Genomic DNA, 15,304 nt, shown 5'->3' with positions numbered 1-15,304 from the left:
GATAGTTATCAATGGTACCAGGATTATAATTTAGTACGCCAGACGCGCGATTCGTCTACATACGACTCATCAGTGACGCTTATATCAAAATATTTATAAAGCCAAACAAGTACAAAGTTAAAGAGTATTGAGGATCCAAAATTCCAAAGAGTTGTGTCAAAAACGGCTAAGGTGAGCTATGCCTGGGATAAGAAAATCCTTATTTTTTTTTCGAAAATTTCAAAGTTTTGTAAACAGGAAATTTATTAAAATGACCACATTATTGATATATGTATTCATGTCAACACCGGCTGGTGATACCCTCGGGGACGAAACGTCCACCAGCAGTGGCATCGACCCAGTGGAGTAAATATTTATCAAAGGTACCAGGATTATAATTTAGTACGCCAGACACGCATAAGACTTATCAGTGACGTTCATATCAAAAGATCTATAAAGCCAAAGTACAAAGTTGAAGAGTATTGAGGATCCAAAATTCCAAAAAGTTGCGACTGCCTACGTTTCGAATTCAAATAATTTCACAACCCTACTATAACAGGTTATAATTGCTCTTGGTTTATTTCCATATCTATCTATATATCTTTTGTCATTGACATCAACTTTGTGCAACTCTAAAAGCGCAGTTGTTTTATTCTCTATATTGATGTTTCGTTTTTCGGTTTTAGAGAAATGATGCATAGATGACAGACCTTATTTATTCCTCGTTTTATTAGATATATGGGCGACTCTTTAGTCCAATTAAAAATATTGGCATATTGTAAAAACATGTGCATTTACCCTGATCAACTTTTGGATTTTTATGTTTGTTTAGATGACATATGACGTTGAACACAAATTTATTTTGTTTCAAAAATGACAGATGCACCATTATTGTTGTGAAATGTTTCGTTGGAATCATTGCACTTTAAAAGCGTTAAGATATGGTTCTTGTATTCATAGTTAAATTGATTCCAATTTTGATTACATGAAAAAGGTAACGAAGAGAAGGAAAATATGTTAGGAAAGTATAAGACAATTTCAGTATATATCCGAATATTTTAGACAGGCTTAGTCATATTAATATATCAACATAAGTGTTAAAAACTTTGAAATTACATAACACTATTTAGACCTACAAATCTGCATTCATTATTTGTTGGATTTTTTTTTTTGACTTTTTTGTCTTTCGCTCTTTCGCTTTTTTTCTCCAGATCTTTCATATAACCACGGCTTTCATTAAAGATTTTCTTTTTTTAATCTTTTACTGTTGATTTTGGGTCCATACTTTAAAAGCTAGACTCATATCTATAAATCAGTTTATCCAATTTTTTTTCAAAATATATGCATATTCCATGTTATTACGTAACACCTTTGCATTCATCAAACACTTAATGTACCCCGCCCGTTGATTGTGACAACATTTGAAATATAATTTCAGAAATTTACATTTTCTAACATACTTGCATTTAAACACAATTGCTGTTTTCAAAAGAGCTATTGCTAATTCTAATTACAAGTATCAGTTTTCGAATAAATACAGATGAAAATTATACAAAATATATCAGAAATGACTTATTTTATTGTACAGACAGTCTAAGTCTTAGTCTTGTTAGTATAGTAACATGATAGTATAAAACATTATGAACTGTACAACGTAAGACATCATAACTCTGCTTTCCTTATTTGTTGGACAATCTTTTGACTGTTGTCCCTCTTCGTCATATCCTTCATATACCCAAGGTCCACATTTTGGAAATTTTCTCGGAACCTTCGGCTGTTGACTTGGTGTTCCAACTTGTAAGGTAAGACCCATACCCATCTCGGTATGTGTTTGGAAGTGGCAATGAAAGAACCAAAAACCTACAACAAATTGATGTTTTTTATATGCTGTATAATATAATATATGAAACATTTGTTTGATATATGATTTTGGCATTTCTTATTTACAGTTTTGATTAATCTCAATTAAACTCATCAGTATGATATCTTATTGTATCATAAATATGCTATTTTCAAACGGAAATAAACTACAAACCTGGGTTTTTTGCATGCAGTCTTAGAACGGTGAATCCGCCATCATGAATCATTACTGAATCCTTCAACGGAGCTTTATCAAGTTTTCTATGAATCATACCCTTTGCATCCAACTCCTTGACTTCCTCTATCGTTGTTGATGTATTAAGCTAAAATACAAGAATTGAAATTTATGATCATCATTCTTTCATATAAAGGTATATATAATAATATGAAAACAATCTAATAATATGGGTTCGACTTTGCTGAATTGGAAATTGTAGCTTGACTGAACACCATTCAACTAATAAAAACAAAAGCATGCACATGACACAAATGTACATTGTATCTAATGTCAATTTTTTTGAGTATGTATTACATTAATGAAATTATAATTGTAAAATAAAAGCATATGTTTCGACCATATATGACCGACAAGGTATTACTCGATTTATTTCACTTGACTGGGCGGAGTTTAACCGGTTCGCTCATAATAAACCAGTCCATCTATAGATAGGTGTATAAGGATAAACTCATCAATGAAGTGTCCAGTAATTATTTTGTAAATTCCTCTGATGACACTGATAGGTGATTAGAAATCAGTAATAATTATAACGGCAATCATCCTTATCACACACATCTTCAAATAGACTGTCCTTATGCAAATTAAAACATAGCTCCGCCCGATCAGTTGAAATAACATTGGTATTAACACTTAAAGTGTGAAATATGTTAATAATTGATTTAGTTATCACTATAATGATATGTTCACAATACTGATCATATTTCGATACTTAAGGATTTGAATTATTAAATCAAAATAGTTTGAGAATAAACTTGGAATTGACCATTTACATGATCTTTAGAACACAAAGTCGTCAATTTTTCAAATATATATGCACATACCTTATCAAGAGCAATAACTCTGAAGTAGTTCCCATGTAGATGAAAAGGATGGTTCGTATTGAAAGTGGCACCTTCGTCCACTAAAAAGATTTCTACTACTTCTCCTAATCCAATTTCAATAACATGGACACACTGACAAAATGCACGAGTACAGTTTGCTTTTATGGAATCTTCGTTACAAAAAAGACCCTATAATACAAAAGGTGTACATCCTAACTATACAGTCATGTTTCATTAGTTCAACATTTTGGAGATTGGTACTGTTATCATGTCAATACGATTGTAAAGGATATACCTTTTTTTTTTGTATTGTAAATTTGCCGTCTGATGAACACATGAGTTCATTTCAATTTTTTTGTGGAAAGTAACCATTCATCATTCAAAGTTTGTTGTTGACTGGCATTTTTCGACAAGATTTTTATTTGTTCTATTGAAATACTTGCTTTTCATCATCTTCCTTTGAAATTTTATATTTGAGTAACAATTCATAATATATATAATTATAATAATGGTTCCCCAAAGCGCAAAAATTGAATTAAAAGATTTTTCTTTATCAATTAAGCATGTCCTTTAATAGCTTGCCGTTAGTATTCTTCATGTATAACGTTAAACTGGTATTTCACGCAATATATGTATATACTAGTATTCGAGACAAACATGACTCAACTACCCGGGTTTTTTTTTCAATTGGTCAATTCTCTTAATACTAAAATTTACTGTATTTTTTCAAAGTCACTCATGCTAATTACTCGAAAGTGAATACTTATTAAATTTGAACAATAAATATACTTACTCTCGGAATGTCCGAGTACTGCGTTTGAGCAGGTGAAGGAGGGAACACCGTTGATATATGGTTAATTTGTTGTGTAAATCTTCTAAAGGGCGCATCTACTTCATGAACACTGTATAGGTCCTTGTCGTGTGATCGGAAATTGTCTATTATATTAAAGTCATAACCGAGATAGATAGTTCTATCTGGAACTTCTTTAAGGGATTCATCATTGGGTATCGTTGAATTGAGCTGCGATATATCAACGAAGCCATCTGCTGTCTTTGTGTTCAGTGGATCAAGTTGCTAAAAAAATGATGAAAGAATGATTTACTGTCGTTAGATCGAGAGTGAATTTGAAAATCTTTAGCTAACAAAATTATATAAGTACTTGTTACTATGATCAATCCCCTTTTTTTTCTTAAGGTTCACATTTTAAACCTGATTGGTGAATTCGTTTGAACAAGTTTTTATGCACTGGTTCGGCTGTAATAAACGACAAAATATAACTAATGTGATATTCATATGAATCATTCATTACAACACTTTTATGAATTTTAAGCTGAAATGCAAGTGCAATGAGGATGTTCCTGAAATTTGATATATTTCTTTTTTGAAATTTATTTTATTTTAGTTTATAGAAAAACATTTAAATCGGCAACTTTATATCCATGCCATAATATTGAAGACAATATTTTTTACTTATTTATATTGTAATCTCAGTGAAAACACATTCAACTATTGTATGCACATTGAACGACAAATTTATGTGACGTATATAATTTTTCTGACGTCAGACACTCAAATCAATCCATGTGTTCGTAGATAGTAGATGTTGTTGTGTCCTGTTAAATTGTTATACGATGATGACTGATGTTCCCATATTTTGACTATTTTATTGATTGTGACTGTTTATTTAACGCATCATGTAAATGTAACGGAATTTGATGAGACTGTTATTAAAGTGAGAGGGTTAGCGCTATAGAACCAGGTTTAATCCACCATTTTCTACATTTGAAAATGCCTGTACCAAGTCAGGAATATGACAGTTCTTGTCCATTCGTTTTTGATGCGTTTTGTTTTTTGATTTTGCCATGTGATTATGGACTTTCCAAATTGATTTTCCTCTGAGTTCAGTATTTTTGTGATTTTACTTTTTTTTCGCATAAGCACCTTTCTATGTATATCATATTGTTTTCACTAGTATTTTACCAATGATGTATATAAAAACAGAGATGTATGTCAATTAGACGTGTATCCACCAAAATTAAAATGGCATGTATATTTGTGACTTTTGGTCATAGTGCAGTCTTCAATTATGAGCAAGCCCCATACCATTATGTCAAATCAAAGAGGTCCCTGCATGAAAAAAACGTGTTGATGTATATTTTATTTTAATTTTTCAATATGAATATAGGCAACAGTTTATCAGTTTCAAAGAAGACAACTCAAAATCCAGTATCATGGGCAATCACAGGAACTCATAACTGATTCAGGCATATTTATAAATTAAATAAAATCTTAAAGGTATAACGTTAATTGAGGAAAAAAATACGATCGGACGTCTATGTTTCGAGAGGTAAAACAAATGCTAGGTCAATTTAACTGTACATTTGTGTCTCCGGTTCTTCATTGTACTCTTAGAGTTTTAGTACCACTGTTTACTAATTAATGATCAAAGTTATATTTTTGAAAATTCATTTGGTTGAATTCTATTCGTTCAAAAACAATCAAATTTAATAAAAACATCAATTTTTATGGGTTTTTTTAATTATTTTCAGTTGACTCGTTCATCGCTGTTTTTAGATGAGCATTCGTATTAACCGCACAGTGTACATGCATCAATATAGATGGATGAACTCATTGTGCAACGCAGTGTGACTTAAGCTGCTTACTTTTACGTGATGTGAACACTAGTAGATAGTTGTTTCATTGACAATCATGCCACGTCTCCTTATTTCTATTAAGCTTAATATTTCATTTCACAAACTGTTGACTTAATAAAACAGGTTCTCATCAGGTTTTTTTAAGTTACGTTTTTAACATTTATCATATAATTTCAATGACACGCTTATGGATTTTATTTTAATCAATTGAATTTGAATAGCTTGTATATAATAATTTGAAATTTAACGTTCCGACCTTAAAATTTATATAATGTTCTTGTTTACACGTATTAATACCTATTGTTATAGATTCTTTTAAGTTTTGAAATATTACGTACAATACCGTGAGATTCTACGTTCCATTCTTTATTTCCAATAGGTTCTTCATCAGACGCTCCTTCGTATTTAACAACAGCAAGCTGAAACGCTTTTAAGGTTCCACAAAGTAACATTCCTGATGTTCGCATCCAGTAACTTCTAATATCTTGATTAGTATGAACAATAATGTCATATCTTTCACCAGAGTACAATACTATCGAGTCTACAGTGTAGGGTTCTAACGGAGACCCGTCACTGGCAATCACTGTTAAATTATGATTGTCTATCGAAAATAATATAGGACATGTATTCAAACTATTTGTGATTACTCTAAAACGGTACCTTCGTCCAAGTTGAACATTGAAAACTTCATATGGCGTGTACACTGTAGTATTATCTCTCATATATTTGTGGTAAGCTCCTTTACCTGACGTCAAAAAAATAAAGGAATAAATATGACAATAAAGTATATCAATGTTAAGAATCAGTTTATGTTTAACTTGTACATTATTAGTTTTTAATTATACTGAATACATCGAAGAATTAAAAAAAAAAGTTATTTGTCTTTTTCTATTACCTTTTTCTGTTTTTATTATGCAAAGATTCACTGACGTTCAAAAAAAAAAGAACATACAATACTCCCTTTAACAATACATGTACTGCTTTGATAGCCAAATTGGAAGATTTGTACAGACATTGGCATGATTGGTCGGAATCGAAACGTTATTGTCCTGGTATTATAAATTTAGCTGTAGTCTAAAGAAACATTGTCTTTTTTTTTTTTTGCTCAATGAAAAAAAAGTATTCAAACAAGTTACCATTAATAAGCATGGAATCTGATAAAACACCCCCGGTACGATGAAGCAAAGACGATAACTGTCCAGGCATCATGTCTATAAACCAATCATTAATTAGAACCGTGAATTCTGGTTGATCAACATCATATCTCCCTAAATGCTCGTCTTTTTCTGGTGGCTCTCGAATAATAAGAGGTCCAAATAAACCATCTGCATTTTGCATGCCCGCATGAGAATGCCAGTAGTGTGTACCAGGAGTGACAGCCAGGAATCTACAGTAAATAAGCTCTTTGTAAGTACAAATAAAAGTCATAATAATAAAAAAAAATCTTTGATATTTATGATATATTGACTTAATCATGTCAATGTAGTTTTACTTCTTCTACATATTGTACAACGGAAATTTAACAACTCAGTTATACTCACAAAGGGAAATATAAACATTTTAGTTCGTTGTTTAAATATGCAGAATATGATATAGGTACACAAAGGACTTTGTACAAAGAGTAAGCAACTAGAAGTAGAAAAGAAATTTTATAAAAGGAAATTTATTTTTGTCTCATTTTCAATTTTATTATTTAGATGACTTTTGTAATTTAAAATTGTTAACGTAGGTTTAAAAAGCATTTAATTCAGTATTAGAATGTATTCATCTAGGTCATTTTCAGTCTTTTTCTTTTGATGCTGATGTACTCGTCGTTTTCCCCTTTTTGGTTATTATTTTTTGGTTGTTTTGTTTTACTCAGGTGCGTTTTTTCAGTTGATATTGGCTTTTAACAAGCTGTCAAATACTGTGAGTAATCTCAGATCTGTCCTTAGTATTTATTTGTTTTGGAAATGCCTTACAACGTCAAACCTGTGTGGGGTTTTTTTGTTTGTGTTTTATGTTTTTTTTTGTGTTTATGCTTTGTATCGATATGTGTTGGAACACCACAATGCTAGCTTAGGAAAGGATCTGTGTCGTCATTCAAGTTCAATCCCGCCACATTCTTTAGTATGACTTACCTGATAGAAGTCTTTTATATATATATAGATATATCAATACCTCTGCCAATTTTGTAGATATATGTACACCACCATTATACTTACTTATATATAAATATTTATCTATGAGACCGTCATTGCGTTGGTTAATTATTAATTGGTGACTATATTCATGTATACCTTTAATATACTTTAAAACTGAAAACAAAACGTAAATTGCTGAAAAGTCATCTTTTCCTAAAGATGGAACTAAGGAAGAAATATATATACAAATATTGTTTAGTAAATAAAAGATATGTACTTGTACTGGAATGATGAGTATTCAGGAATAGGACACTGTGTCAACATCGCCACACCATCCATATGTGGCGGAACATGTATGCCATGCCAATGAATTGAAACTCCCTCACCTCCCAGTAAGTGGTTTATTATGTTAACAACTATTGTATCGTTGAGACACACCTGTTCAAATATATTACGAGTATGAGTATCAACTAAACTAAATTTCATGTTACAATGTATTAATCTATGTCTAGAAAACATATTTCACCTGCTTAAAAAAATAATCGGGGGATGTTCAAAACATGAAAAATGAAAACTAAATCTTTAAGGATTGTCCTGTTTTGGGAAATGCAACGAACTCGATAGTTGTCTATTGCAATAATTACTGAACTTGTTGAAAAGGTAAGAATTAAAGAGTAAAGACGACATACTTGTACATGCATTTTATCGTCGAATAGTAATCATCAACACTACAAAAAGCACTGCATAAAATAGAATGTAGTGCATATAACCGAAAAAAAGAGTGTTTAGTGTCCTGGGTATTTGCATCATCACTATTAAATGATTTATCTCTGTTGAATATATTTTGGATACTACTAGGGAGCAAATCACTTTCTAATATTACCTTCAGAATTGTAAAAACTAGATCATTAGGATAAATGCATTTAAACAAATACAATTTTCTACAAATGAACATGTTTGTAACAAATCAGGAATAGGACAATTGATACCAATTCGTCTGATGTTTTTGAGCTGTCGAAGGAACTTTTAGTTTGGAATACAAGTATTTCTCGGATTTTGGAATTTTTGTGAATTCACTCGTGAAATTCTCTAAAATTCATCTCTGGATAAAAGTAAATGTATGCAGACGATTACAAAAATAGGAATTTACGTCAATAAGACAACAAAGACACGGGTCAAGCAGCCCAAAGAATATAGTGATCAACAATCGTTATCTAAAAACACATAAACATGAAATGAATTTTGTTCAAATTGAGACATTACATGAATTCCAGGTCCAGGTAACATCCTGTTAGCTGTAAGAATTGGGCGTGGTGATCCATCAGCAGGAACGCAATGAGGTCTACTGCAATCAGACACGTTAAAAGGACAGTCGTAACATGCTTTCGACAAAGTATAGTAATATTCTAAAGTAAACGTATATTCGCAAGTCTTTCTAGTATTGATACCGCATGGACGTATACATGGATGGTCGCTGTAATCTACAATATAAAAATAATAGAGAAATAAAAATAACCGTAACACTGTCTCAAAAATGTATCACTAGCAACAATACTTATATATACTTCTATACAAGGTAACTTTTAGTTGTTTTTAACAGTTATCATAACAATTGATAGCTGATACCGGTGTTAAACTATGTATACTACCAAGTCATAACAATATAAAAATAATAATGAAAGCAAAAAAAGTAAATACGAGAAGATGTATAGATGACGTATACTTAAATGTAAATATTTTGCATTTAAAATGTAGTACAAAATCGAAGTCTGGGATAATATCAGATATTGAGATTTTACATTTTCGAGAAGTTCATTTGAGTTCTTACGAATCCATATATGGTCAATGCTGATACACGAGTAATTCTTTAACTAAAGGAGAAAGATACTTAAATGATATTCAAACGCATGAGTGGAAAACAAACTGACAACTCCATGGCAGAAACTGACAACAACATACACAATACAAAATAAAACAACGAAAACGTAAGACTGAGCAATATGGAGCCAAGCAAAAAAAGGGTAATATCCCTTTCATTTCTAACAAAATTTTGTAAATCCTAATAATAAGCCATAAGAAGAATATGCAAATGAGCCTGCAAATGTCCGTTGTGTGTACGAAATATTAGAAGTTACTGATGTATCCAATACAAAAAATTTAGGAAGTTGATATATTGTATACAAATTTGATATCTTTCATAAAATTGTACATAGACTTTTTATTTCACGTAAACATAATTTGTATTCCTTTTTTAACAGACCACATACTTTAACCATAAGCAAATGTTATTGTGTGAAATGAAATTTGTTCATATCTCCACAAAGATGACTCCCTGTGATAAATGTAATTTAAATCAAGTTTGTAAAACATGATCCATTATACGAAATTGAACTACCCGTACAAGGTCATTCCCCTTCTTTTGTGTGGTATTAAATGGCTTTTGACATAAGTATTTACACATTCAAAGGCAAACAGATCACTATATTATTCTTAGGCTATGTACATAAACTGCTGAATGTTTTTAGTAAACAAATGTAGGTTTGTTTATAAATGTGTTTTTATCTACTTGTCGAACTTGTTTACTTGTTGTGTTTCAAATACTACCCTCTGTGATGGCAGTCCTCTACTAACTTTCACATGTTTCAATACTTCATCCACACTTTATGTAGTTTTTATGAGGCTGTCATAGAAGTGAGAGGCTAAGCTATGTAATCCATCATTTGCTTTATAAGAAAATACCCGTATCAAGTCAGGAATATGACTGTTGTTATGATATTTCTTTTTTCATAAAAATCTTTATATGATAACTATAGGTAAACAAAAACGCGCTCTAAAACCGAAATTGATTCTACTGGAATAAATTATAAGCTATGTCTATGTCTATACATTAAAGTGTTTTAACACATATAAACCTAAAGTTAACCCTCGGTATGCACAGAATAATAATTGATGTTGAAATACCTATATCTATGAATAAGAACGCAGAGAACGAATGAATCCACGATCTGAGTGCATAAAGTGAAACGCTGAAAAAAGTTTAATTGATTTTTTTTTAATTGCACATTCCTTTAAAAGGTATGCACAGAATAATAATTGATGTTGAAAGACCCATATCTATGAATAAGAACGCAGAGAACGAATGTTTTTTCGATCTGAGTGCATAAAGTAAAACGCTTAAAAAAGTTTTATTGAAATTTTTGAATTTTCCTTTACTATAAAAGATGTCTAGACTGCATTACTTTATAAGTAGTCAAATATTGCGCTCAATTTTGCGAGCGTTAAACAGTGATGACAACTTGAGTTATTTTGCATAACTAATCTAATTCATTCATTGACAACGTAATAGCCAAGAGATGCATTTTGTAAAATGAATGCCAAAGATCGGCATTATAGGACACACGCTTAAATAAAACAACAACGGAACTCAGGAAAACGAAAATGAAATTATCTTGGTGTAATTGGTATCAAGATTCGGGTAAAGGGGTTAGCACTGCTGAGTTATAAGGATGGAAAATACCTGTGTGTTATGATAGACAATACCCGTTAGTTGTTTAACGACTTGTCATTAGCCGATCGAATTCCGAGGAAATTTAGTAAGGATATGAATATTATTGTTTATAGCATACTCATGGCAATGTGTTTATCCATTTTCTAAACACAAGTTTGTTGCACTGATCTTTTGATTGAAGATAGTGTGTGTGTTTTACCTTAAATTCATGGTCAATGTCTGAGATTTATTTTAAATACGGTGATGTTCAAAACAATATTATTTTTTATGCTTTTTGACAACAAAATGTCTTCGATGACCGTAAATAAAAGAATGTCCCGATAATGTTGTTGTACAGTAAGGATATCAAGGTTAACAAATTCTCCATGCTAAAATAAAATCGCCAAACTGTTTGCTAGTGACCTTATAAAAAAAGAACATGTGGTATGATTGCCAATAAGACAACTATCCACAAAAGACCAAAATGACATAGACATTAACAACTATAGGTCATTGTACGGTCATCAACAATGAGCAAAGCCCATACCGCGTATTCAGCTATAAAAGTCCCCGATAAGACAATGTAAAACAATTCAAACGAGAAAACTAACGGCCTTATTTTAAGTAAAAAAAAATTAACGAAAAACAAATATGTAACAAATAAACAAACGACAACCACTGAATTTACCGGCTCCTGACTTGGGACAGGCACATTTACGATTTATACATGTTACGTAATTCCTAAATGAGGTTAAATCTGTGCGCATCTTGTCCCATTTAGAATGTACTGACACCGTATTTATGTATGAGGTCACTAAACGCTGTATAACGTATACAGCAGGTGAAGAAATCGCTAGATTTTTGCTATAAAAAATGAAAAGTTCAAAATCGGGAGTTATAAAATGAAAACATTAGTTTAATAAATTTTATGCGTCCGGGGCGCTTTTATGGAATACGCATTATGAGGAGTGGAAACAGGAAGAAACACACTCAAAACCGCAATACATAAATTATCGGAAAAATTTGCTGACAGATGAATTATCAATAATTTGACACAATGTTTAGAAAAGGTTGTGTCTGTCTTACATCTTTCCAAATTGGAATAATTTAATTTTGAAAGTAATGCGTCTTCTGATTGGCTGACGTTATTTTCTTATCAGCCCATAGACATAATCTAGTCATGTGACCGTGACGTCATGATCGTTTTTTCATGGTTTTCTACGGTTTAAAATGGAAATTGGAGTTAAATTATAAGAAATGACTGTAATAATTTTCTGTCTATTCGAAATAACATAATAAATGTGGTGCACACTGGGTAATAACCCGCTACGTGCGTTATTCAGTGTGCACCATATTTTTTATGTAATTTCTTCATAGACATAAAAAAAAATATTACAGTCATTCCTTAAATGTTAAAGGATTTACACAAATGTTGAAATTTAACGATCATTATTGTTATTTAATTATAACTATTGTTAGAAGAGGCAAAAGTATTTCAATTATAATGCGCAGCAAAATAAGTAGGTTAAACGTGTTATTTCAGATGCTTTTTCCTTTGCGCTCATTGCGATTATGTCTGTTAGGGATGATAATACAAATTATTTCAATATGAAGGCATTGACGAAATGGATTTTATACGTATACTGTAGTACAAATCAAGAAGGGACATTATATAATTACTAACGCTGAATTAAATATAAACATTGATACAAAATATTTTGAATGAAATACACAAAAATAAAACGAAAACAAACCTTGACTGTTTTGCAATGAGAACAAACATACAAGCGGTATCAATTAACGCTTTTTTACTTTACATGTATCTTTGTGGGGGAAAAAAATATAATTTCGAAAGGGGTGTATAAAAAAATAATACCAACTTATTGAATGAAGGCTTCATGTCTTTTCCAATTTAACGCATAAAGTTATATACTGTCATTCATATTTAGATATGATTTATGAAATTTCAAAATGATGTAGACTTATTCACATATTGTTATTAGTTTTATATAATGTTTTTCAATATCTTTAATTCAATTTTATTTTAAGATTTTTTTTTTTTTTGTATTAGGTGTTTTTAAAGTTTTTTTCTCGAAATACTATGGAGATCTATAATTAATTGTGAAATATAAAATGATAGTTACCATTAAGTTGAAAGTTTGCATTCACATTCAAATATCCGAGCACCAACAGTATCAACATTCTTTGCATCTTGATTAATAGTTTTATGTTTTTCGTTGCATCAAGGTTAAACTTTAAAGTCTTGTTTTCACTAGTAGGAGTTTTTTTTCAAATATAAAACATTTACTTTGTCAGAGCTATTTATATATGATAACTAACGGACCGAAACCTTCTACATTCAAATCATTTAATTTGAAAAAAAAATGAAAGATTAAATTTGTACGAAATGACATAATAGTGTAAAGACACGTTACCGAATGAAACTGGTAATACAAATTGAATGCATGTTAATATATATGTTAATCGTATCGTTTCGGTAGTAAATTGTAGTAACCGGGGTATCAATGTACTGGCCACAGACCACAATTAAATTCTCTATTAGTTCTTTATAACGTTTTGTTTGATTAAAATGCACCTTATCTTTGTGTCAAATTTTATGTGTTTGTAAAGTACAGTTCTAGTCCAAACCAAATTCAAAATTCAGAAAGATCCCTCATTTGTATTTTACAAATTCAGCCATTACGCATTCATACCCCTATAGACAAGTCAAACGATGTTCCGAAAACTGTAAATAACACCTTTTTGCATCTGGCCTAATCACTCTTTCCATATCAAAATCAGTTAAAATAAAACATCCAAAAGGTCATTTTAGCTCTCTTCTCACATTTCCACCCCAGAAAAGATAAGAAATGTATGAGAAAGTGACAGAAGAAAAAGAAAAAATACACTATAATTAAAGGGAACTATATTCGTGGACAACGAAACGTGGGATTAGTAATTGTGGTCTTGGGCCTACTGATATTTTTTTGCTAACCAATTATAAGAAGCTTATAGAAATGTTGCCTTTGGAATATACATTGTTCCATTTTTATTAATTTGTCAATTTTATAAAAACAAAATTGTTAACCAGAGAGCAATACACGAAAAAAATGTCATTGAGACATTTGTGTGACAGAGGATATACTTTATCAAGGGGTTAGGCGCCTTCGTTGATAGGAGAAAAGGCGAGTATATTCGAATATTCGAAACTGACTGTGAGTCCAATTCAAATGGTATATCTTAAATGTTCGGTTTGGAAATACTAGTACCTAAATAAAGTTTACAGCTGACTATGTGGTATTGGCTTTGATCATCGTTGAAGGCCGTACGGTGACCTATAGTTATTAATTTCTGTGTCATTTTGGTCTCTTGTGGACAGTTGTTTCATTGGCAACCATATTACATCTTCTTTTTTTTTTTATATATTTACAATATTATACCGAAGTTCAAAAGTCTTAAGTGGATTGAAAGAAAACAAATGCGGGCTACATATTAAAACTGAGAAAACACATGAACTATAAGAAGAAAACAAAGTTACAACATAAACAAGTTCTGACCAACAGAGAAACGAACTACTTGATAATAACCACCACAATCCTGACTTGGTACAGGACATTTTAGGAAAACAATTGAAGCTTGAATCTGGTTTACTGGCATGCCAAACCTGAATCATTTTAGGTATAAAACAAATAAAACAGAGATTCTTTCATTTTTGTTGCGACTTGAATTCTTGTGTTTCCAAATGAATCAATCATTGAAACGTAAACAAAAACTAGATTGTGCTACATTTTTTACCAATTTATCTAAAATTGGAGTCTTAGAATAAAGTTTTATATCAGTAATCATCAAATTCACATATCTAGATAACTCAGCACTTTTCTTATCACAGTAGTCGTAAATACAAAACAAATACCACTCTAGGTGATGAAAATCAAATGTTTAAATCACAGGCTTTTAAAAAGTGCAACATTACCTTCAACTCTTGAATTGTTTTTGATTTTCCGTGCTATATTTAGTATATAGAAACCAGTAGTACTTCTGTCGCCATTGGTGACAATACTTACTTTCTCTAAATTAACCACTTTTTATTAAAAAAAAACAAAGGACAAAACAGTAATGTTGAGAATGTTGATCCCTATGT

At 31.0% G+C, this 15,304-nt stretch overlaps 1 protein-coding gene across 1 annotated transcript; it reads right to left on the bottom strand.

Moving 5' to 3' along the window:
* Positions 1–1,588: 1,588 nt before the first annotated feature.
* On the bottom strand, positions 1,589–13,418 carry LOC134697640 (uncharacterized). The gene is made up of 9 exons (XM_063559923.1): positions 13,308–13,418; positions 8,940–9,157; positions 7,954–8,114; positions 6,690–6,940; positions 5,892–6,298; positions 3,692–3,973; positions 2,899–3,087; positions 2,015–2,162; positions 1,589–1,839 (listed from the first exon to the last, which is right to left on the bottom strand). Exons 1-9 carry the CDS (start codon positions 13,372–13,374, stop codon positions 1,589–1,591), a joined length of 1,974 nt encoding a protein of 657 aa, XP_063415993.1. The 5' UTR covers positions 13,375–13,418.
* Positions 13,419–15,304: the final 1,886 nt, after the last annotated feature.

Source organism: Mytilus trossulus, chromosome 14 (genome assembly GCF_036588685.1).
Source record: "Mytilus trossulus isolate FHL-02 chromosome 14, PNRI_Mtr1.1.1.hap1, whole genome shotgun sequence".
Taxonomy (NCBI): Eukaryota; Metazoa; Mollusca; class Bivalvia; order Mytilida; family Mytilidae; genus Mytilus; species Mytilus trossulus.
Note: the sequence above shows the minus strand (reverse complement) of the source record. Positions and strands in the feature narration are given on the sequence as shown.